This window comes from Equus przewalskii, chromosome 1, assembly GCF_037783145.1.
Source record: "Equus przewalskii isolate Varuska chromosome 1, EquPr2, whole genome shotgun sequence".
Taxonomy (NCBI): Eukaryota; Metazoa; Chordata; class Mammalia; order Perissodactyla; family Equidae; genus Equus; species Equus przewalskii.
In genome coordinates, this window is record NC_091831.1 from 128,898,726 (window position 1) to 128,924,990 (window position 26,265).

The following is a 26,265-nucleotide window of genomic DNA, read 5'->3' on the forward strand; positions in this document are numbered from 1 at the left end:
ATCTGGTTGCCTTAGTCTTTAGCTGAGACACTGCTCAAACTGGAAACTATCCCACTAATACCGGTATTAAGAAGTCCCAAGACAAACAGAAGACTTTAAACTAAACAAGTTCTAAAAACCTCTTCTTGGTTTACAATTGTGTTGAAGCTATTCGGTCAGAATTATGCTTACCTCTAACAACTGAAAAAAATTTAGCCTCTCTTCTTAGTTTTCCCTTCAAGAACATTACACCAGAATAAGAAGGACAAAAAAGTAGTCCATAACTTGTAGGTTGTGTTTCAAAAGCTTGTAGATTGGTCTTCTGAAACTTCGAATGCATGTGCCATTTTGAAATAAATGTTATAAAATATGGTTAAATGTCATTAGGTGAAAATACATCGAATTCTCAAAATGTAGTTGACATAATATTATAAAAAGTTCTACTCCTCCTTTTCTTGCTTCTATCCTGCTGGCGCTGAGAAACAGAGAGGAGAAAGCTGGGCAGGGTCCAGATAACCTGATTAGTGCTTCACTAGGCGAGGAGGTCCAGGGTCCAGCACCTCTTCAGACACACAGGACCTCATGTGTCTAACAAAAGTCAGGAACTACCTGTACTATAGGACCAATTTTTAGGCTATTAAATTTATACTAAAGTTCTTATTTAGTGATTTTAGGTGATTTTTCAAGTAAAGATGACCTCTACTTCTAATAGACTACAACATGTCAGATAAAGAAAAAGTTCACTTCTGTATTTAATAAAAAGAACTGTTCAAGAAAATTTAAGTAAATTGAACACTAAAGATGAAAAAATAACACTTATAAATCATATTAGGCACCATATAGGAGATGTTAAAGAAATAGGATATAAAAAGGCAAAGTGGGAGGGAGATTGGTATCTTTCTTTACTTCTAACATCTTGAGACAAACTACACTATCACCATGGCTATGTAAAAGATTAGTCTTTGGGCTGGCCCAGTGGCTGAGTGGTTAAGTTCACGCACTCCACTTCGGCGGTCCGGGGTTCACCAGTTCGGATCCTGGGCGTGGACTTACCTACCACTTATGAAGCTATGCTGTGGCAGGCGTCCCACAAATAAAGTAGAGGAAGATGGGCACAGACGTTAGCTTAGGGCCAATCTAACTCACCAAAAAAAAAAAATTCTAACTTTAGAAACACTTATTTTCTTCCTATTTTTACCTTGCATTACATGCCCCCTCTAATTCTAAAAGGCAAAACGCTAGTCTACTAAGAAATGTTCAGAAAAAAATAAAAATTTTAAAAAAGAAGAAATCTTCAAATTATTTTCATCAGGCTCTTAATCAAATTAAAAAGTAGACCACATAACTGAGCATCCACCACCCCCAAAATATTTCTACCTTTGTGTTAATAAATTATATACGCAAGTAAATCTAAATTAATATGTGTAGTATAAAAAAGAAAATCTTTAGAAGAATAAGCTAGAGATGAAATAAACTATTTTAAAATGTCTTGCTATTCATGATACCTTCATACTATTATTTAATGAATATTTCAAAGTACAATATACACATAGGACGAGGTTTGACATTAATGATAATAGATATAAACTCATACTTCATGTAGTCTTTTAAACTTCTTGTTCAACTTATCAGCTCTGATTAGTCTGTGCTTTTGTTAGATAGCCAATATTAGACAGCCAATATTTTTATCTTGTAATGTGTTTGATGAGCTGAGAGTAAGACAGTCAGCTTGCCGTTTTCTTGTTCACCAATATTTGCGTTATTATTATTTTTGCAGGGGTTTTTTTTTGTAAAAATATTTTAAAATGTGTGTCCATTTGATGAGGGTTGATTTCATAAAACTAAATCCATATAACTCGGCAGACAAAAGGCAACATACTTCAAAATGCTAAAAGTGAACAGGAGTGAGGACACCCCATGTGAAGCTCTGATTCAGAACACTCTGTGTGGTTCCTGTCCCATGACCATCTCATCTATAGACCACTGGAAGCAGGTCTATTAAATATTTGCCAAAGCTTTTTTTCAAATAAAAAGTTTTAATAAAAGTTCTGATATTTTCTTCCCATACCCTCAAGTACATTATTTTGGAGACCACTGCACTAAAAACTAGGTCCCCAGCACATAACGGGTTCTCAATGCATACTTATTCATTGAATAAAAGCAACATATCTGCTATTCTGATTTTTTTTTTTTTTTTACATTATTCACATTATGTTTGAGGACCACCATGTAAATTAGACTCTGTCTCAAGTAAAAGTTTTGAATGTAAAAATTTGGGAGGAAAAGAGACTGCTTATAGAGCCAGCCCTAATGGCTTAGTGGTTAAAGTTCGGCATGCTCCACTTTGCAGCCCAGGTTCAGTTTCCAGGTGCAGAACCACACCCCTCGCCTGTCAGGAGCCATGCTGTAGCAGCCACTCACACAGAAGAACCAGAAGGACTTAACTAGGATATACAACTACATACTGGGGTTTTGGGGAGAAAAAAATAGAGAGCAAGATTGGCAACAGATGTTAACACAGGGGGAATCTTTCCCAGAAAAAAAAACAAAACTCATCTCCTGTGAAAAAATAATAATAATTTTTTAAAAAAAGAGATTGCTTATAATACCAAGTTTTCTTCATAAAAAATTTAAATTTTTGCATTGCATCTTTCTTTAATACATTTATTCCTAAATATAGTTTATGGCTTTTGTTATTATGTTGAATGTTTGTTTTTGTGTTTGGTCATTTCCATTTTTTTTTTTTAAAGATTTTATTTTTCCTTTTTTTTCCCAAAGCCCCCTAGTACATCGTTGTGTATTTTTAATTGTGGGTCCTTCCAGTTGTGGCATATGGGACACCGTCCCAACATGGCCCGATGAGCGGCACCATGTCCACACCCAGGATCCGAACTGATGAAACCCTGGGCCACCTAAGCAGAGTGCACAAACTTAACCACTCGGCCCCGCCGGCCCCTCAAAATTTCTTATTAATTCTAGTTGTTGTTTTCTACGAAAGCCCCCCTGAATTATCTGGAGATTCGATTACAAAATTTGAAAAGCGAAATGATTTTTTTCTGGGGCCGTCCCCGTGCCTGAGTGGTTAGGTTCTCATGTTCCGCTTCGGCGGCCCAGGGTTTTGCCGGTTTGGATCCTGGATGCAGACACGGCACCGCTCATCAAGCCATGCTGAGGTGGCATCCCACATGCCACAACTAGAAGGACCCACAACTAAAAATATGCAACTATGTACTGGGGGGCTTTGGGGAGAAAAAGGAAAAAATGAAAAAACTTTAAAAAAAAAAGAATTTTTTCTTCTTTTCCAATATTTATACTAATTATTTATTTACTGTCTTATTTCAATAGCTAAAACTGCCAAAACAATGTTTAATAATAGTGACAATCATGTAAATGATGATAGAAGGTATTTCTGTCATTTCTGATTTTAATGGCTTTAGTATTTTGTCAATTACTTGTTTGCTTTCTTTGGGGGAAAACATGATATTTTAATAGTTCTCTTTTATTTCAATGTTGTTAGTGGTTTTTTCAAAATCAGAAACAGCTATTTATAAATGTACTTTTGCTTCTACTGGTACAATAAACTGAGGTTTCCTTTAATAATGAATATGTTGGCAGACTTCAGGTGAAATTAACTCAGTAATTATATAATTTTCTTTTTGATACATCTTACTGAGGTAGATTTGCTTTAAGTTATAATTATTTGCAACTATTTTATTTAGTGATACTGACATTTTCTTTTTGGAGTTTCTATCAGATTTTTGTCTAAAGGTTTTGAAAGTTTCATAACATTAATATACTCACGGTAAATTTTAATAGTTTGAGGCTGCACTATCCAATATAACAGGTACCAGCCACATGTAGTGGTTTAAACTTATACTAGTTAAAATAAAGCATTCAATTCCTCAGTCCCACTAGCTACTTTTAATTGCTCAACTGCTACCGTATTTTATGGCACAGATATCACACCCAAAGCAGAGAAAAATCTCTCTCTCTCTCAGCTTTAAAATTCTAAGTTTTTTTTCCCATTCCTATTGTTAGCGCTATCCAAGTTACCCAAATCACAAGGTTCCACGTCATATTCTTGAAGAACTAAGAAAATATGCCCAGATCAAACCATTTTTCACCCACCCGAATCAAGAAGCAATCATCATACAAATGAATCTAATTTTTAATACAACAGTAAAGAAACAACTCCTTTAATCTACTAGCTACAGAATGATTTTTATGCAGTAAGTCATGTATAATACTAATATCAAAAAAACCCCAAATAAAAACTTTCATGCAAAAAGTACCCTTCAAGAAGGGAACAATGGCAGATCAGTCAATAAGTTTTAAATTCCTTTTTATTCCCTTGCATAATATTTTGATATCTAGAGGCAAATCTGATCTCTGGTTTTATTATAAAAGATAGATACAGGGGAACAAAACCAACAAGTGATATTCTAGTGATTTCGTCTATTCCAAACCAAGAAAAGTTAAAATCCAAAAGAACTCTGTCAGAAAGCAAGCTTATTTCTAAATTCTCTTTTCTTAAAATTTGATGTGTTCCCATCAAATAAACCAATTTTGGAAAATTAGAATAATACCTGCAGAGGAAACCTACATCCTTTGTTAAAAGCAGACAAGGACCAGTTTATTAAGGAAGAGCATGTTTTCAGACCACACCTAATAAAAAGTTTCTCTTTTTAAATAAACAAAACTCTCCCTATTCTCTAATCTTTACAACACTGAAAATTTGTGTCCAAATAGTATATAATGATAGCCAACAAAAGATTTTCTCCTCTTTAATTTTTTTTTAAAGATTTTTTTTTTCCTTTTTCTCCCCAAAGCCCCCCAGTACATAGTTGTATATTCTTCGTTGTGGGTCCTTCTAGTTGTGGCATGTGGGATGCTGCCTCAGCGTGGTGAGGCTGCCTCAGCGTGGTTTGATGAGCAGTGCCATGTCCGCGCCCAGGATTCGAACCAACGAAACACTGGGCAGCCTGCAGCGGAGTGCGCAAACTTAACCACTCGGCCACGGGGCCAGCCCTAACCCCTTTTTAATTTTTAATCACAACTGCCTTTGAAACGATTCAGTATCAATTTAACAGATAAGAACTTTATTTTATTCGTTTAACGAATAAAATTTATTTTAAACTAAATATTGCTTTGGAAGTTAAAGTAGTAGGAGAGGATGATAAATTTTGATGACAAGCATAATAATTAATAAGCAAATAGATTAAACAGAACACACAAACATTCTACTTCTGAAGCAAACCATTTGGTCTAACCACAAGAAATTCATGTACAAAGAAAAATTACAAACTAAAGTGAAACTACTAAAGTGCACTGGAAACTACACACACACGAACACATACACCCATACAGAAAGAAGAAATCGTTTTCTGTTTGTCTCCTAATCATAGCAAGGTGTGGGGAAAATGTTAATTTAAACCACAGCTTCATCAGTTTACTACGTTGTAAACTGATGAAGCTGTGGTTTAAATTAACATTCAGATTCCTTTTAGGCCCTCAGTGTAATGCTGCAGGGTGACTGCCTGGCATTTTGTTCTAAAACCCACAAATGAGACGGTAATGTGACCAGCTGCAGCTCCCTTCCTGCATTTCAGAAGCTCTGGCTGTCCACACATTTGCAGTTCTGTATAACTTCACACAAAGACTGGCAACTGGCCAAGAAGTCTCTGCCATGGTGTATATTCCCCAAGGTTGAATATCTGCCATTTAATTCAAATTCAGCCATGAAACGGCATGTACTTCAGCACACTATACCAATAAAAAATGAATTAAATTCCAATTCTAGTTAATAAAGGTATTCCTCCAAAATGCAATATATAAAGACATTAAAGTATATAATCTACATTTTTAAAGAGATCTATGAATATTATTCCACTCCATTCTTAAAATTTCCTCAAAGAGTTACCATTTCCTCATAATATTATCAATAACGAGAAAACCCACTGCACATAGAGAGTTAATTGTATTTTCAAACTTCCCCATCAAGCATTTCACGCACATTGCTAACTGAAAATCAAGGAGAATGAATGTTTTCAGCATCTAGTATGTATAGGTTGACATGACCTACAACAATGATTGTGAGATAGAGACCTCACGAATGATCTTAACTTCTGGCAACAAGAAATACTTACAACCTTACAGAAACACATGGTTCTGTCAATTAGATAGCTATGCCATTCTAGTATATAAGTTTCCTGAAGGAAAAGGGGAAAAACTAATGAGAACACTTTAACAGCTTGGTTAACGGTTAACTTTCATAGGCAGGCGTGTTTTACAAGAGCAAATAACAATACACTGAGCACTAGCCATCGTGTGAAAATCTTGGGAGGATTTTCATTTTTATTGAAATCATCATCTACCTCTAGCTTCTCTCTCTTCCAGGTCTGGACATCTTCCACACAAAGAATCAACGAAATAGTAGTGACCTGAATGACTAAACTTTAAGATGTTGTATTCAACAGCCACAATTTAATAATGTTAAACCTGTAGAAATTTAAAAGAGTTGGGAAGCCACTGATCTTTTTTTCTTCTTTTTGATGGACACTTTTCTATAATACAATTATCAACTAAGGACAATGAAGAAAGGATTAGGATACAACTTCAGTAGAAAGTGTGAATCAGAAGTGACATTTGGACTTTAAATCCCCACCCTGCCTTCACGTGACATTCAAGGGCTGTATGGAAAAAAATATCTCCAAAGGGATCCTTTAAATGGCTTGGTTTTTTCCTTTTTTTCCTTCAGTGTCAAAAACCTTTTGAATTGAGAGTAAACTGATTAAAAACAAGTAAAGAATATTCATCATAATTTACTAGTCAAGGAAAGAAATTTGCTTCACACAGAAGTTAAAACTACAAAATACACCAACTTTTTGAGCATACTAAAGAGGTACGGATTGTTAAACATCATTTGTAGCCTAAATAACCTAGTTCTAAGTAGTCACAAAAATAGATACTTACTTTATTTTCATGTATATGAAAGAGACATGGATATATTGTTTTACAGAAGGAGAACAGGGCCTCCAATCTCCTTTTAAAGGATGTGATACTTTAAAAAAATAGCCTTCAAGGCTACACATGAAATTTTTGACATTTATCTACATAGGAGTAGAAGAGAAAAGTGGAACTGTGCTGGAAGAGGGGAGACCATCAAAATAATTTTTTAAACAAAGAAGTTAAATTTTTAAGATTATATAACAAAATGTTAACTGGACACAATAGGAACATGGTTTTGTTTTGTTCCTTTAACATAGGTTTTTATGATATTATTCTTCTATTAAAAACAACACAAGACAAAAAGGAATTATAAGGAACAGCAACAAAGAAATAGATACTTTTCATTTCCCTGAAGCTTACTGGGATGGACAAGGCACAGGGGGAAGGAAAGAAGAGGAGGCCTAGCTCTGAAAAGAACGACGCCAAGTAAAATCTGAATGAATAAGGACAGGCACTCTGATGGCTCCAGTCCCCTGTGAATGCTGACAGGACTAAAAGGAGGTAAAGGCAGTAGCAACCGGCTTAGAGACTGGGCAGGAGGAGAAAGAGGGAGGAAAATGAGAAAACACTTGCACACACATAGTAAGGACTATCATTTCCAGAAAACATTAATACTTACCAGTATGTACTGTAGCTACTGCAATCCATACACACTGTGTGCTGAGCTTTATCTTGCTTTTCTGATTTCTTATGGTTGGTTAAGGGTGTTTGTGCATCTTCATAATGTTTTTTTGCATGGCCATTCACATACCTTATAAAAAGCAAATGAAAATTTATTTTAAACTAAATATTGCTTTGGAAGTTAAAGTAGTAGGAGAGGATGATAAAATTAGATGGTAATCAAGTCAGAATGAGAAAGAATGCTTCCTTATAAGAGCATTCAATCCCATAAGAGCACTTAATCACTTAGTGATTTTTAAGTTGAGTACTTAAAATATGCTCCTTTTTTGCAATCAAATATATGATAGTCAACTTTTAATTAGACACAAGAGTAGGGCCAGGCAAGGAAAGGCATTATCTATACAAATCAGTTTCAATACCATTGATATTATCACTTATCAGCTCCTTTGCTGATGCTTTTGCTATATAGCTTTTTCCTTTTTTTAAGTTTTTCTCAGACTGCTAACTGCCAACTCAGGCTACTATCAAAGACAAGCTTTGTAAACTAAATTACTCAGCCACCTCCCACAGGGCCATGGGCTCTGCTTGGGTTGCTGCTTAATATAAAACATGAGAGTATGGAATACTCTGGATAATATGGAAACAGGATAATCTTCCATCTCTTTCTCATCAATATGGCTTCAGATCTTTTATTTCAATGCCTGAATAATCAGTTCCACTCATATGGAAATACATTTGTTTAGAAAAAATCCAAACAAAACACAAATCATCTTAAGCTTATATAAACTGTTATTTTTCTGCATGGACAAAGATAATCAAAGGTTGACTATACTCATAAAAATTTTGTAACCCTTTCCAACTGAGATTTAATAAATGACTGTATTGCAGAAAGCAAAATGAAATTGAAATTGGTTCATATGCAGATGGCGTGCACCTAAATTCATCTACACCTTCACCTAAATACTGTACAATGTTCTAAGTGATCACCTATGAAGACCCTAATAAAACAAAAAAATTCCCACTTCCTAGAAAGCAGCCAATTTGTAGAAGGCAAGGCCTAATTGAAAACTCAGAACAGTCACGACAAATGCTGGTTAAATTGTACCAAAATAAACACGCTCAGAGAGTTAAGGTGACATTTTGGTCATGAGGTGCCTTAACGGTACAGGAGCAACACTTACCTTGGGGAAAAGAAGACAGTGGTGTGAGTAGGGAGGAGAAACTTCAAGTCCAGCCTCAATACCCCAGGAAAGGATTAGAGGCACTACTAACCCCAGTGCAGAATATAATCGTGTTCCTTTCCCATTTTTCCATTGAAGTAAATATAACCAACACGTGTGTGTACACGGGTCCTCTGTCCATAAAAGTGATTTTTACAATAAAATAATGATTAAGAGTATAAGCTCAAAAACTAGGCTGCCTGTGTTCAAAAGTAGGCTTTCTCACATGCTGGCCACGTGGGCTTGGGGGAGTTGCTTAACCTCTCTGTGCTTCTGTACCCTCATCTGTAACATGGAGATAATACTACTTCTATCTCGTGGGTTGTTCGGTGATTAAATAATCTGTGGCTCTGAATGCACGGATGAATGAATGAATGTCGGCAATTGTTTCATTCACATTTTCCTTTATACACTTAACTACCATTTATTCAGAATCCAAATAACATAATTGCTTAGAAAGTGGTCATCGTAAGCACATACTTCCATGTAATACATTGCATAGGTCAAGAAACATGCTATATTTAACTAAGAAGGTCAACTCCAAGGCATCATATAGGTCCAATATCTAATCAGCTCAATTTCCTATGCTTATATATTTTATACTGTGCCATGAAAAACAACAGTAATATTTATAGAGTACCTTCAGAATCAAAGAAAAAGCAGTACTGAATAATAATAATAATAATAATAAAGGCATTACCACTTTCAAGTCTTTGAAAACTGATCATTTGTACATAGTACATACAGTTCATTTAGCCACCACACTGTAGTCTCCAAAGGTACTAGACATTTAAATGGTTACTGTCAGTGTCGGTGATGAAGTAAGAAACGCATTACTGCGGACACTAAGATTAGCAATGTTTTGACTAATACTCAAATACATCAGTCAGGAGTTAACAGTTATGTATAAACTGGCTAACATAAAAATAAATATCTCCCTCATCTAGTTAGATTTTAACTAGACAATTTAGTCTAAAAAGTGTCAATATATATGTCAGATTTCTAACAACAATTGCAAAAATCTGAAAAATAATTTAAATGGGATGGTGTCCTGAAGACCAACAGAAGATATAACTCAAACATGCTACTGATAAACTATGTTTCCAGGTTGAAAGAAGATTCCATTTAAGACTTCCCTGCAGACAAGGGGTCTAAAATTACTGAAAAATCAGAATCCATGGCAATCAACACCCAAAGGATTACGTGATAAAAGAAAATTAACCAATCCGCTGTGTAAAATGAAGATCCAAATGCAGGCTACTGTCATTATCTGTTTAATCTACTTAATCACATTTCTCTGAAATGATGTCAAATTTCTAAATTTAAGATTGCTTGCATTTGGAAACAGACTACCTGCAGAGTCTAGAAAATTTCAACTTATTTTTCCAAAACCTACTTAGAGAATTGTTTGTTGCTTGCTATTAAGAACACTCATCTCTCCACTTTTTGAGAGTTTGTGAGGTCTTTTCATTGGCATACGACCTTCAGGATTTAGGCTGTAGAGCACTATGAGACAACTGGAGAACAGAACTATATAGATTTCATTGCATTATAATTCTCACCTCTCAAAATTTAGGAGAGGAATCTGTCTCTTCAAGTGCAGAATTTAAGTGCTTCTACTTTTCTTCTTTTTTAAAAAAATGTTATCTGTACAAAGTATTTTCAGGTTCCCCAAATCCTAGAGATTTCAAAACCACAACAGCCACAATTAAGATATGCAGTTAACATTTTCCAAAGGTACTCTTAAGTGTACATGGAAAACATACTCAATTCCAGGACTCAAAATGTGAAAAATCAAAAGTTAACAGACGCTCTCCTCATGCAACGCAGGTTTAAAAATAACAATGGGCAAACGGTCCAAATAAATCAATACAGATTTTGGTCTGTGTGACTTAGAATGATTTCCCAACTTCTTGCTGCTAAGCTATTACCTTCTGAAGTAAATTCGAAGTGAGTTTTCTAAGCTAAAAGAGCAATAGAAATAAATGTGCTACTACCAGGCTAAAAGAAGACAAAGGATGATATTTATTTGATTTTGTGTTAGAAGAAAAGAGTTACTAAAATATTTAAGTAACATCATTTTGAAGCTAAGAAGGGGAGGAAATGCTCTGGCTTGGTGGGGGGTGAGGGGGAGCGGAGTTAAATCCCTGGAAAGCAAAAACGTGTACACAGAACATCGAAACATTTGGTACATCTTAGCAATTAATAATGAACTCCACAGTAAGGACATTTTCAAGGGAATTCTTTTATCTGTAAATATTTTAGCATTTTGTTTTGTTTTCAGAAGAATGACGTGATATCTGAGATTTGATTCAAAAGTGAGAAAAGGTGGGGATGGGGTAGGAAATAGGTGAAAGAAGACTGGCCATGTGTTGATAACTGTGGAAGCTGGGTAATGGACATATGGATCTCAGTTATACTCTCTACTTCTGCGCAGGCTTAAATTTACCTGATGAAAGGTTTAAAAAACAACCGTAAGGTAAACTTTTATTTCCAGATTTCAAAGTTCCCTTATTTCATCTTTTCAAATATTACCAGTAGATTCTCTTGATCATCAAATTAATTCTTCTGAGTATCAATATAAAAGGTTTTTCCCCCTAGATTTTCCTCAGTTCTATCACTAAACAAAGGGATTCTACGGGGAGAGGAAGCCCCACAGAGAAGTACACACTATGATTAAGCAATGGTGCTAAATAAATCCAAATCAATAAGACTCTGACATAAAGCTTAAAGGCAAACTGAGAGAAGCACTTAGGGTAGTGAGGTAATAAGCATGTCACCTACCTTCCACAGTGGACACTCGAACAAGTCAAACAGACCCAGGGGCTTTTGTTGGACCGGCACACTAATAAAAAGAAAAATACACAATATACCAATTGTATCATGTTATTTCCCAGTTTCTCCTCTAATCTGCAATAGCATATCCTGTGGTTCAGTTGTAAATTCCATGGCTGCTTAGGTGTACTGAAATCACAAATCCCGGCTTTGTGAGGGCATATACACAAAATGGCTGCCCAATAACGTTACACTGAACAGAATTTAAATGCATGTCCACAACAGCTGCTCATTTTAACTGTCGACTCAACTCAAATAGTTTAACCACAAGTTAAACACGTATACACTTTTCTCCTTTATCACTTATTCCCTTTTACCACAGTCTCTAACAAGTAAATGACAGCCCGTTTTCTTATTAAAAACATTTTTTAAAGTCTTTTTTTTTTTTTTTTTGCTGAGGAAGATTCACCCTGAGCTAATATCTGTGCCAATCCTCCTTTATTTTTTAGTATGTGGGTTGCCAGCACAGCATGACCACTAACAGAGCAGTGTAGGTCCATCCCCAGGAAGTGAATCTGGGCCACCAAAGCAGAGTGCACTGAACTTAACCACTAGGCAACCGGGGCTGGCCCCAAAGTCTAGTTTTTTAATTACGTGTCTTTGCCATGCAGATCATATACTACTATAAATGACACCTCTTTCAGTTTATTAGTGAGAGGCATAACCTAAGAATACAATTAGGAAGACTATGCCCAGTTTTTCCCAAATTAATGTCTCGGTCGCATTAAATATAATTCTAAATATGACAATTGCATATAATTCTTGCTGGAGTTGTAATCAGGACATTAATTATTTTAAGTATTAGAGGGGTGGGGCAGGCAAGAAGGGGTATGGAAACTTTTAAAACATTGGTTACAATTTTGCTTGCTGTTTACTCAATCTGGAAAAAAGCCCACTAAGCTTAACGATGATTTTCAAAAGGGAAGGGACATAAAAATCACCTGGAAAGCTTTTTGAAAACACCTGTTTTACTCAGACAGCGATATCTACATTGAGGTGCAGACAGAAGGACAAAGAACATGTCCATTTTGAGAAAAACCGCTTCCCTGGTGACTCCCTAATACATCCCCTTGAGAAACACCAGTCAGCATCCTCGGGGCCAGGGAGGGGCAGCACAGCACAGCCACACACTCAGGACTACAACACAGCCGCCACCTGGAACCCCAAGAAACATCTGTTGAAGGAAAGTTAAATTTCTTAGTATAGGATACCAAGCTCTTCCAAGATTTGGCCTATCACAACAGTCTTTCTCACTATTAAGAAAAATGAACCAAGCCAGCCCTGATGGCCTAGTAGTTAAAGTTCGGCATGCTTTGCTTTGGTGGCCCGGGGTTCGGTTCCCAGGTGTGGAACCACACCACCCATCTGCCAGTAGTCATGCTGTGGTGGCAGCTCACACAGAAAAACTAGAAGAAGTTACAACTAGAATATACAACTATGTACTGGGGCTTTGGGCAGATAAAAAAAAAGAGGGGCAGGCCTGGTGGCGCAGCGGTTAAGTGCACATGTTCTGCTTCGGCGGCCGGGGGTTCGCCAGTTCGGATCCAGGATGCAGACATGGCACCGCGTGGCAAGCCCTGCTGTGGTAGGCATCCCACATATAAAGTAGAGGAAGATGGGCATGGATGTTAGCTCAGGGCCAGTCTTCCTCAGCAAAAAGAGGAGGATTGGCAGTAGTTAGCTCAGGGCTAATCTTCCTCAAAAAAAAAAAAAAAAGAGAGAGAGAGAGAAAGATTGGCAACAGATGTTAGCTTAGGGAAAATCTTTCCAAGCAAAACAAAAATAATAATAGATACCGAATTTCGGTACCTAAAAAAAAAAAAAGAAAGAAAAAAGAAAATTAACCAAAGGTGGAAATAAGATGAATCAAGAACTGTAAGCCCTTTCAGTGTATAATGAAACATTGTTTAATAGATCCTCCCAAAGATACTTAATTAGAGTATCATTGTTTGACCTGCTGCTTACTGTTGATTAGGACCCAAATTCTATGAAGTTACAGGTAAACTTGTAGATTTTCATTTGGTAGAGAGAATTTCTGTCCAGCAAACTCCAAAGGTTATGATTTTACTACCCTGTAGGACATTAACCAATTTTGTATCTAGTCTAGCAATTTATTTCAACATTCTTGCCTCAATGTCTATATACACTCAATTCCTCAAATGCTCTTGGAATCAGCTTTACCATCCTGCTGGTTCCCTCATTAAGGAATCTCTGACATTTCATTCTGTATTTGTATGGAAGGAGAGAGGAGGGCCAAGAAGAAAAGGAGAGCACAGCGAGATACTGCCCAAGGGACTGGGCCTGTCTGGCCAGCACAGGGTTCTAACTAGTTTTGAATACGAGAGCTTTGAGTGGTGAAATCCCCTTCTAGTTAGCCAAGGGCCCTACCTTTCCTTACCACATTCACACATTTACATTAACTGCCAGGCCATCCTGAAGGCATTTGAGTTTTTGACTCAATCGGGTCCAATCCTGTTATATGCGCATGTAAGCCACAGGACAAAAAGGTTGAGAATACCTGCCAAACTGCTAACAATTATTTTAGGCAGGTACGTGAGAAAGACTATTGTGAGGGGAGATCGCTGGCTTTTCATTTGTACACTCCTGTGCTATCTGATTTATGGCAACAAGAATGTGATGTTTTTATAGCTTGAAAAGAAAGTCCTTTGAAGTATATTTTTAAAAAGAAATACAGGGCAGGCCCCATGGCCAAGTGGTTAAGTTCAAGTACTCCGCTTTGGCAGCCCAGGGTTTGCCGGTTCGGATCCTGGGTGGGGACCTACACACAGCTCATCAAGCCATGCTGTGGCAGCATCCCACACAGAGGAACTAGAAAGACTTACAACTAGGATGGACAACTATGGACTGGGGCTTTAGGGAGAAGGAAAAAAGATGACCGGCAACAGATGTTAGCTCAGGGCCAATCTTAAAAAAATAATAATAAATTAGAACACAGTTACTTGACAGGTATTCATGGTTTGAAGTATAAATTGGAAGAATGAAAAACTACAAATATTATAATTTCGTCCTCCAGCAAATCTTTCTTTTTCTCTTAGTAAATATGAAGAAACATTGTAACTCAACCTGGAAAAAAATATGTTGAAGTTTAATATTATCCTGAAATAAATAATTATATTACCACAGTAAGTTTAGGCCCAAGCTTTTAACTACCTAGAGCTATTTTTTTCTTTAATTACAGAAGACTTTTTCTTCCTCTAAATGAAAAAAAGAAAATCTACAGCAAAATCACTGTTACTTTGGTGTGTTTCCTACCAAATGTTCCTTTTTCCCCTTAAAGCTGTAAATATACACACACTACAATGTGCATACAATTTTGTGATCTAATTTTTCCACTATCAGTATACTGAATGTATTTCTTCACGTTACTGAATTTAGAACAGTGTATTCTAAGGCTAGTCTTATAATATCTCAGTTATCTCAAAGTTTTATTAACTTTTTAATTTCCCAGTTTCAAATTTTAGAAAAGTTTCCCTAAGGTTGATGGGGAAGAAGGAACAGGGAGTAATTGCTTAATAGGTATGGGGGTTATTTTGGGGTGATGTGAATGCTTTAGAGTGGTGGTGGTTGTAGATGTACTAAATGCCACTGAAGTGTTCACTTTAAAACTGTTAATTTATGTGATGTGAATTGTACCTCAATAAAATAAATAAATAGGTACTTAAGACAGGGATAAGGAGGGAGAACAAAAAGAAATGAAGTTTTGGGGTCACCCCCATGGCCGAGTGGTTAAAGTTTCACATGCTCCACTTCAGCGGCCCGGGGTTCACAGGTTTGGATCCAGGGTGTGGACCTACTCCACTCATCAGCCATGCTGTGGAGGCATCCCTCACACAAAGTAGGGGAAGATCAGCACAGATGTTAGCTCAGGTGAATCTTCCTCACCAAAAAAAAAATAAAATAAAATAAAAAATTTGACTTTCAAGAACACTAGAACAAGTAACTTATGCTTTTTAATAAATCTCAAAATGGGGCCAGCCCCGTGGCTGAGTAGTTAAGTTTTCGCACTCCGCTACGGAGGCCCAGGGTTTCACTGGTTCGGATCCTGGGCGCAGACATAGCGCCGCTCATCAGGCCACGCTGAGGTGGCATCCCACGTGCCACAACTAGAAGGACCCACAACTAAAATACACAACTACGTACTGGGGGGATTTGATGAGAAAAATCAGAAAAAAAAATCTCAAAAAAGACTTCACGTTTCTGAGTCAAGAAATCCAATTTCTTTTATCATGAATATTTACAATAAGAAAGTTGAGACAATGTGTGTGATAGGCCATTTGAATGGCAGCACTCTCTGAGGGCTTAATACTTTCACATTGGAAAAATACTTGAAGGCTAGGAAGCTATAGAGAATAGGGTATGATGGGGGATTCTGAAGCCATTTGTTGCATCGCTTTCAGGAATAGTCACTCTGTTTATACACATTTCATCCAAATTAAGAACCTTTAATGTACTTAAGGCAATTATCAAATAGAATGAAAAATACTGGCTTTAAATTAAACAAACTCTCAATGTTAAGAACAGAACAGATCATAGCATGAATAAAAGAACGCTACAAATAATCTTAAAATTATTTATTTTAATAACCTTAAGGGGAAAATATCTTATTATAAAAGACAGTCTCAATTTATAAACAGATGAGTTTCAAAAGTTCATCTGTAGGATGAATATATTTCCCATGGAAGTCATGAAAACACGGCTTCCAGGTTCTTCTCTAAAATTCTACATGAACCATAATATAACTGAAATGGGGTTTATTTTGGGGTGATGACAATGTCTTGGAACTAGATAGAGGTGGTGGTTGTAGATGTACTAAATGCCACATTTTTCTATAAAGTAAAACCACACATAGTCAATAAAAATATTTTTAAGCTATGAATATACTATTTATCCAGCAAAACACAAAAATATTAAACTGAAGGTTTTTAAATTTTTTTATCTTAAATGCTGAAACATAAGAGAAAGAGGGTAATAAGGATGGAAAATTGTAGAAGTTCAAAAAGATAAGTCTGAGAACTCATAAGCGCTCTTGTTATGACACCTAATTACACTTCGAGGTGACGTCAAGGCAAGGAAGCCACGCAGTGTGTTTCTCACAGTTACCCTTGGCCACAGCAGAGTCACTGCAGTCTCATAAATGGAGGTTTGTCTTCTTTCACTTAGATTATAAAATTTCCTCAAAGTAACTCTCTCCTCCAGCAGTCTCTCCTCTTTGCTTAGATTCTTCCAGCCCCAAGCTCAGTGGCTCTTCTCTCAATCCCTGGGCATCTCAGTCTGGAGGTTGGTACTAGCTAGGCTCCCTTCACTCTCTTCCTTCGGCTATGGCCTCAGAACCTTCCTCTGGCCCTGTTCTCACCTCAGACAGAAGCTCTGCAAGTTGGCACATGGGCCCCTTTGGCAGGAGTGGGGAATCTCGATCCTCTCCTGAGCTACGGCCATTCTCCTGAAGGTAGAAGCTATAAGACATGCTAGGCAGGGGAGAGGAGTGGAGGAGCCCCAGCCTCTAAAATATGCTCACACTCATGCCTTCTTCCTAAAGCCCCCAAAAGCTTTAACACTCCTGGAAACTGGGAGGTGAGAACTGATGAGGCACAGAGAAAGAAGGAAGGCATCCAAGTGATCTACAGACCAATGTGGTTTTCCTCCCTACCATTCCTGTGAAGGGAATAGTCTTCTCCTTTATCAAGAGATAAGACAGAAAACTAGGGAGTTCTGTGCTTAAAGGGGCCTATTTACCATGAATGTTTTCAGGTTGCACTAAGAAGACAAGGAGTTCATAAGACAAAATGGCACCCACACTGAATATAATGTTCTTTCCACAATATCACTGATCTTCAACATCCTTAGTATTCACTACATGGAACCTAATAATATACGGTACATTTGATATTCAAGGCCTATCAACAATTCTCTTGGAATTCTAAAAATTTTTTATAAAACATGCACTACTTCTTATGATACAACTTAGTCACTGTCTCTAGGCACAAAATAGTCCAAGCACACAGCACTGACAGGCAAGCCATTTATACAGCATCCATTATTCAATAGTTGCTTTCAAGTGGTAGAGAATTCACAAAGGCGAGGATCCGATGACCAGGATTCTAGTCCTGGTTCTACCATCACTAACTATAGAACTGAGAAAATCACTACTATTCTGGGCCTGTTTCTTCACTGTAAAATGAAGACTAGGTGATGAGCATGTCCCCTCTAATTATAAAATTATTCAAAGAACATAAGCCAAAAAACAGAGGAAACAATCATTTTATCCTCCCCTATAGATAAAATTCTTCCAACTCGACTCTCCACCTAATTTTCTTTAAAAGCTTAACAAAGAGATAATTGCTAACATAGTACAATTTTCTAAACCAACGGTTTCCAACTTTTTTCCTGCTTCCCACCACCCCCAAGAAGCAAACACATGCCCCACACAATGCCTATCAGTAACAGCAACCCACTGCCACAGCAGGGGTGGGAAGTGTGTGGAATCACTGTTCAAAACTGTTACAGACAGGGGGCTGGCCCTGTGGCCGAGTGGTTAAGTTCACATGCTCCACTGCAGCGGCCCAGGGTTTCGCCAGTTCGGATCTTGGACGCAGACATGGCATTGCTCATCAGGCCATGCTGAGGCGGCGTCCCACAAGCCACAAGCAGAAGGACCCACAACTAAAATACGCAACTATGTACTGGGGGGGGATTTGGGGAGAAAAAGCAGGAAAAAAAAAGATTGGCAACAGTTGTTAGCTCAAGTGCCAATCTTTAAAAGAAAATGTTACAGATAAACAATGCTGCCACAACAGTGAAACTCAAAACAGCCCCCAACACACGCACAATTTTTAAAGTGCTCCACTCTAAAATTACTAGCAACCCATAAGAAAACATCTATGATATGTGTTTTTTAAAAAGCAAGTTCATTTTTATCTAGTTCGGATGTATCTAGTACGTAGTATGTGCCAGGCACTACTACAACCACTTTATGAATATTACTCCATTTAATCCTCTACAATCCAATGAGGTGCATGCTATTATTTGGCCTGTTTTATAGACAAGGAAACTGAGGCACAGAGAATTTATGAACTTGCTAAGTTAGTGACGAAACTGGAACCCAAACTCATACAGTGTTTGAAGTCATGAACTGCTACAAAGCAGTAAATCCAGAAGGTTGTCATTTTTGTTTTAAAAAGATTCCATACTGTTTCTGGGTATATATTATATGTCTGTATATAAATTTTTAAAAGTCTAGAAGGATATATAGTAACTGTTAACAGCTATGTAAAAGGAATGGGAAGGGAGATTGAAGCCACATGGACCTACTTTCAACAGTATTGTTTGAATTTTTTCAGAAAGCATTACTTCTTTTATAATAAAAATAAATTTTAAATGCCTTAAATTTAAAGATACTGGTATGATAAAGTTGTCCTAATGAAATGGACTTGTTCTAAATTATTAAAAAGCATGAATGGTAAGTCAGGCTAGAATCCAAGATTACAACTCTATGGGTTTGTAAAAATACGATCAATGAAAACAAAATTTTTGCAGCTGTTATTCAGAACACACACACACACACACACTCCATAAAAGTATCAACAGTGAAAGTGTTATTCCTCTTGAAATTGGAGGATAGGGCAGTATTATCATAAAAATTCTATAAATATTTCAGTACATATAAGTAGAAATACATTCCAAGACTAATTCAATTTACCCTCCAACTGATATATTTTTAGATGTTTAAGAGCAAGGCATATAATCTTTATACCATAAATACTCTTTGAACCATATGCTCACAAGCCTATTCGTTGCTAAAGGTTCTAAAGTCTCTCCTATCTTATTGGTAAAGTGACATAAAGAGCAGGAACTGGGCCATAATGCAGTCCAGAAAAGAAGAAATCCAGCTATCCCAAGCAACTGCCAAAGGTGCTAAAGCAGCCTGAGTGCAACCAAAATCATTGTCTGTGACCCCTCCCTCACTCCAAGGCTGCTTATTTTGGGAGTGGGCATTGGATTCTCAGGGAACAGGGAAACAGAAGAATTCATATTAAAAGCAACAGGGGGTGCCCAGGGCCCAAGGAGTGAGCCAAGGCAGAGCTTGGCAGACTAAGCAGAGGTCCAAATACTGGAGGAGGAGACGAACCTGAGCACCAAATCCAAAGTCACCAGACGTGGCAGGTTGGGACTCAAGGCCAAGATCACAGAACCAAGAGTTCAGGGCCAAGGCAGGGAAGGCAATTACGAAGCAAAGCTTATCTTGATTGTCTTTCCACATCCCCCATCAATCTTTTCCACCTTCCTCCTTCTAGCAGCAGCTCTCTCTTGCCTCAGTCCTATTCTTATTCAAGCAATCAATTACTCTTTCCTGAATCATTAGATAAGTAAATAGGCTGGTAAAGTCACAATTCAGTATTTCTCACAACCACTCTCCTTTCTTTTTAATGGCCTTGTGATAGATTAAAGATGGCCACAAATTCTTTGACACTCCTGCCATTAAGAGGCAGGTCTATGTTCTCATTCCTTGAATCTGAACAGGCTCTATGATTGCCCTGACCAACTGAATACAGCAGAAGTAACCGTGTCAATCTGCAGGTCTAGGCCTTAAGAAATGGACAGCTTCCTCTTGCTATAGCATGGAATGCTTTATCTCAGGGAAGCCAGCCACAATGTAAGAAGTCTGATCACCCTGAAAACAACACACGGTGAGATGCTCACCCACATGGAGAGACCTTGGAGAATATGACATCATGGGGATGGGGGGTTGGGAAAGAAAGAGAGACAGAGACAGAGACCTGGGAGCAGAGAGGTCCCAGACATGTGAGTTAAGAAGTGATCTTGGAAGAGGATGCTCCAGCCCCAGGTACTCCAGCTGATACATTACCAGCCAAGTTCATCCTGATTTCCTGACCCACAAAATCATAAGCAAAATAAAATGGTTGTTTTAAGCCACTAGGATGTAAGATAGTTTGTTATGCAGCAACAGATAACCAGAGCACCACCTGCAGAAGGAAAAGTGTCAGTGATATAACACCCCTCACTCAACCCTGCCAAAAAATTCACTGGAATGACTGACACTGCTGTTTAGTAGAAGAGAGAATGGGAATCTTCAAGAGGTTCTACCCAATAGGAATCAAGCTATCCAAACACTAGACTTTCCCCTCCACAACAGAGGTAGTAAGAGAGTAAAGACATTTCGGTCTATCACCATCTAAGCTGCCATCATGCACTAGACTGGCTCTTTCAGTATCCCGTCAACATTTTAATAACTCAAATCCACGTGTGCTGTCATTACCATAAGACAACCTAGGTCCTTCTTGAGCACAAACATCACTCCTAATGTTGCCCTATATTGAAAAACAAGCTTTACCATCTCAAACGCACTATTTCCACAGCAATCTGGATAAAGATCCTTAAGAAAGTGTTAATGGCACTTGCAGGAATTCTTTTCCTCTTCATTAAAAGCTACAAAGCCTTTTCCTTCACTCCTTTTGCCTCTCCGGATTATGTTCTTAAATAAGCACTCTGGGAAACCTAAGATTTTACTGAAGGTTGGATTTGAGAAACTGACTCTGAATAAGAGTTGAGAACATCCTACTCCATATCTGTTTCCAGTTCCATCTTTACGCTAAGAGTTCTGACATATTCCTCAGCCAGTCTGACTTGATCCCCATGACACCCAGCAATGGCTGATTCTAGGCCTTTGTAACTGAGATGACGAGACCACATCCTAACCAGAACCCCAAGATTTCTGAGGAAGTACTTACACTTTTCCCTTAAAGTTCCTAGCAAATTGTTCCACAGTCAGCCCAGAAGGAGGCAGGTGAGGGGCACAGGGAAAGGAACTCTGCTTTACGTCAATTTGGTTGAACTAGGCAGAGGCCTTGATCACCTGCCCTTGACCCCTAACCCTGCCAAAAGACTCCTTCCTTCTTTAATACAAAAATGTACCAAATGGACTGGATTACGCTCCTAAGAATTTAACTGTCGCTCTGTAGACTCAGAACAAACTGTTAGAGATCATGTGATAGAATGAAGCAAGCACGGCCTTCAGAACTGACAGAACAGAACCTGTCTTACCTCTACATTCTAGCTTTACCATTTTTTTTTAAAGATTTTATTTTTCCTTCTTCTCCCCAAAGGCCCCCAGTACCTAGTTGTGGGTCCTTCTAGCTGTGGCATGTGGCACGCGGCCTCAGCATGGCTTGACGAGCGGTGCCATGTCTGCACCCAGGACCCGAACCAGTGAAACCCTGGGCCGCCGAAGCGGAGTGCGTGAACTTAACCACTCGGGCACGGGGCCGGCCCCTTTACCGTTCTTTTATTCTGTGACCTTAAAGCAGTTGGTTACAGGGCCTGTTTCCTCATCTGTAAAATGGGACAAATACCACCTCTTCCTCACACAGCCAAGGAAGGATTTCATGAGACAAACATTATAAAGTGCACAGCAAAGGGCCTAACAAACAGAAAGCACTCAGTGAATGCCAGTTCCTTTCCCCTAAAAATATATTAAACGGAATAAAACGGCTGTCAGGGTTAATTCTGGTGGCCGCTATTATGTACAACACAGGTAACATATGCCCACAAATACCATGACTGCTAATTTTCAAAATTTTTTTCCTCAGTTTACGTTCAAAAAGAATTGTAGTTGTCAATTCCTTTTCACAGAAAAATTCTCAATACATAAGTTCAAGTCAGCAAAAATCCTTCAGAAACTCCTCCTATATCTGACCTAAAATTAAGTTATATTCAAAACATCAAATGAATGATATAAAAATATTCAATTTTAATAAGCTTATTTCAAAAGTGATATAACTACTATAATCACCTGAATGTCAAAATCATTAAATTTTATATCTAATGTGAAAAATACTTTAGGAGGCAAATGCATTTTAGAAGCGCATTTTGAGGGGGCCAATCCTGTGGCTGAGTGGTTAAGTTTGCATGCTCTGCTTTGGCGGCCCAGGTTCGCCACTTCAGATCCTGGGCAACGACCTACGCATCACTCATCAAGCCATTTTGTGGCAGCATCCCACATAGAAGAATTAGAAGGACTTACAACTAGGAGATACAACTAAGTATTGGGGCTTTGGGAAGGAAAAAAAAGAGGAAGATTGGCAACAGATGTTAGCTTAGAGCCAATCTTCCTCACCAAAAAGCATTAAAAAAAAAAGGTCAGGTTTAAAAAAAAAGAACCACATTTTGAGAGATGTGCAAGGAGGTTTAGACAACTTAATAAGATGCTACTCAGATAAAACATTTAAGTACGGAAGCAACTTAAGTGTGAAAACCATACTGAAATACAGTAAACTCATTAAATCACAGCTCACCAATCTAATTGATCAAAATATACCTTGGGTATCTACTTTATTTAGTGTACTGTCAGTACATTATCAGTATGGCAATGAGTGAAAATGTCAAAATTCAGACCAAGAAAGAGGCTAAGGTCCTAATGTGAACTAGTCTATATTCCAATATCCACTACAATAGGGTTACAGGTCAAGTCATTTTAAAATGTATTTTAGGGGCCGGCCCGGTGGCACAGTGGTTAAGTTCACACGTTCTGCTTCTCGGCGGCCCAGGGTTCGCCGGTTCAGATCCCAGGTGCGGACATGGCACCGCCTGGCAAAAGCCATGCCGTGGGAGGCATCCCACATATAAAGTAGAGGAAGATGGGCATCGATGTTAGCTCAGGGCCAGTCTTCCTCAGCAAAAAGAGGAGGATTGGCAGTAGTTAGCTCAGGGCTAATCTTCCTCAAAAAAAAACCCAAAAAACTTCAATACTCTTTAAAGCAACACAACAAAAAATCCAGCACCCCAAGATATGAACTTCATCATGTCTGGCATCCAATAAAAAATTACTTGACAAGGGAATAAGAAAGAAAATTAACTAATTAATTTAATTAAATATATTTTAATTTCTAACTTTTGCTTTAGCAAAGAAATAAATAGGAATCATTTCCAATCATACCAGACTTAATATGATATGGTGATATGGTGATCAGCTTATTTTTATGAACTGATAGCTCTAAACTTCTATCCCACATAATTCAGTTCTTCTTTATCCACCTTATTACCTGGTTCTCTTTAAGGGGTAATGTCCCTGGCTCTCAGAGACTAACGTTGAAGCCTGTTCTTTAGCCTACTTAAGTTCCCAACCTTTTCCATGTCAGGGCTTGCACTGAAAAAGATAACATCTGTACGGCAGACGATCATAAACTGAAGACGCTTCTCAGGGCCAGAAGTGATCTGCTTGGAGGATGCAGCCACCCTAGGGTGGGGAATCATCATCTCAACACATGGGTAATCCATTCGTGGCCCCTCTGATGGGAAGCTCTGCTAGCCAATCTTTTACATGGTTATCTAGCAATGCAGGAGGAGATGGCCCACCTACTCCAATGCCCACTTGTTAGAACAAAAGACTGGAAGTCATCAACCACTTGAGAGGGCCAGCAGCACTATCTGGGAATCTGAGATGCCATTCCTCTGACCACCTGCAATTTATAATACTCACTAATGCTCTGAGACCTATAGAGAAAACGGATGCCCAAATCCTTATTTCTAACCTATGTATAACTGTCTTGTCCTACTGCCATTCCGTACCCCAGTCAACAGTATAACATGAAGGAACGTAGTAAGAATCGAATTAGAGAAGTACCAGAAACAGCTGGGTCTGAGTACTCAGGTGGTAAAACAGCAGTGATGAGCATGGACAAGGAACAATCAATTGCTTAAAATGAACCTGGATCCAGAGCACGTGATTAACTACTACTGCTACCAATGTTTCCAAGGCCACTTCCAGCTCTCTGATTTCAAGGTTTCCCAGACAGAAAAATAATTGAACTTTTACTCAAAATAGATTAATGCAAAATTTCATTTTTAAGTGATTTAACTCTCTGAATAAGATCCATTTCTAATGCGGCAAAGCATTTTGCCCTAAAAACTGGATTAAAAATATTTCATTTAAAAATAGGCACCAAATTAAACATGGAAGACCAGCTTCTCTCTTATTTCCTCTCCCTCCTAACATCCCACTAAAATGACAATAAAGGAATTAAACAGATATTAACTTACAAAGATGAAGAGAACATGCGAGGCAACCAAAGCAAACAAAAGATTTCAACATGTTTTTGGAAGTCAGAAAGAAGTTAGAGGAGCAGCAATAACCTCAGTAGTGCAAAGGAAGCTACAGCCTAAGTGCCCTCAGAGAAGAAAGGCGGCGAGGGGAGGGGGGCCCTCTGGGCTCAGGGACACTGGGCACAGGAGACAGCAAGGGTGAGGATGGGACTGAAACAAGAGGGCCAAGGGCTGTGAGGCACAACTGAATCATGGAACTGCCTACGCTCTGATGTCAGAACATACGCAGCCAGAGGGACAGCCCCCAGAGGGAAGACTGAAAAACTAAATAGTGCCAAAAAAATTCTCCAGACAGACATCTTGCGAGTCTTCGTCCACTGAAGAAGGCGGCCTGCTCCCCCAGCTCACAGTGAAGCCCTCTGTAGACAAGCCCCACTCTCTGACTGACCTCTTGAGTGCCTCCCTGTTATGTGAGACAGATCCTTGAAGAAAACCTCCAGTCAGAGAGAATGATTTTAACCAGAAAAAGAGGAACCCAGAGGAAACAGAAACAATGCAGGGAGCACAGGAAAACTTCAAAACAGACTCTCAAACCCTGGAGTAATAAGAGAAGATAACGAAAAACAGCAGCAACAGGATGTATGAGAAAGCAACAGTCAGAAAAAGGAGGAAAAGCTCTTGAAAATTAAAAATGATTATCAAAAGTCAGTAGAAGGGAAGAAAAACATCAAGGAAATATCACAGGAACTGAAACCAAAAGGCAAAGGAATAAAAAGATAAGAAAGTTACAGGTTCTACCCGGACACCCAACATTCAATTAACAGAAGTTCCAGAAAGAAAAAAGTACAAATTAGGAGCTGTAAGTATGGGAGGATGAGTGTGCTATTAAACATATACGTAGATTGAAAGATCCCTTGAGTACCCATCACAATACAAGAAAAAGTACCCGTGCCAAGACATCACGTCGAAATTTCAGGACACCAAGGATAAAAAGGGTATCCTAAAAGCTTCCAGGAAAAAGAATGAAAAGATATGTATGAAGGAACAGTAATCAGAAAGCCATCAGGTTTCTCAACAGCAACAATGGAAGCCTAAAAACAAAGGAACAAAGCTTTCATAATTCTAAGGGAAATTTTTTTTCTAAAGCCAGCCAAGTAATCAAATATAAAGGTAGAATAAAAGTGTCAGACTTGGGGCCGGCCCCATGGCCAAGTGGTTACGTTCACGTGCTCCACTTTGGCGGCCCAGAGTTTTGCCGGTTCGGATCCTGGGCATGGACATGGCACCGCTCATCAAGCCATGCTGAGGCGGCATCCCACATGCCACAACTAGAAGGACCCACAACTAAAAATACACAACTATGTACTGGGGGGCTTTGGGAAGAAAAAGGAAAAATTAAAAAATTAAAAATTAAGATAAAAAAGTGTCAGAATTTCATGGAGTCAAAAAGTTGCCTCCCAGGAGTGGCGAGCTAAACGATGTACTCCAGCAAAACACTCTAACAAACCAAGAAAAAGAAAGATAT

At 38.2% G+C, this 26,265-nt stretch overlaps 1 protein-coding gene across 3 annotated transcripts in view; it reads right to left on the reverse strand.

Annotated features, from left to right (window-relative positions):
* USP3 (ubiquitin specific peptidase 3) overlaps positions 1-26,265 on the reverse strand; it is an 89,536-nt gene that overhangs the window by 51,300 nt on the left and 11,971 nt on the right. For 2 of the 3 annotated variants that reach the window (XM_070577966.1, XM_070577971.1), the window contains exons 2-3: positions 11,613-11,673; positions 7,607-7,738 (exon numbers count right to left, since the gene is read on the reverse strand). In XM_070577966.1, the coding sequence (XP_070434067.1) occupies positions 7,607-7,738; positions 11,613-11,673 (193 nt within the window). Of the gene's footprint in view, positions 1-7,606; positions 7,739-10,390; positions 10,507-11,612; positions 11,674-26,265 lie in introns of those variants that run through there. The other variant, XM_008528945.2, reaches the window with a different exon arrangement.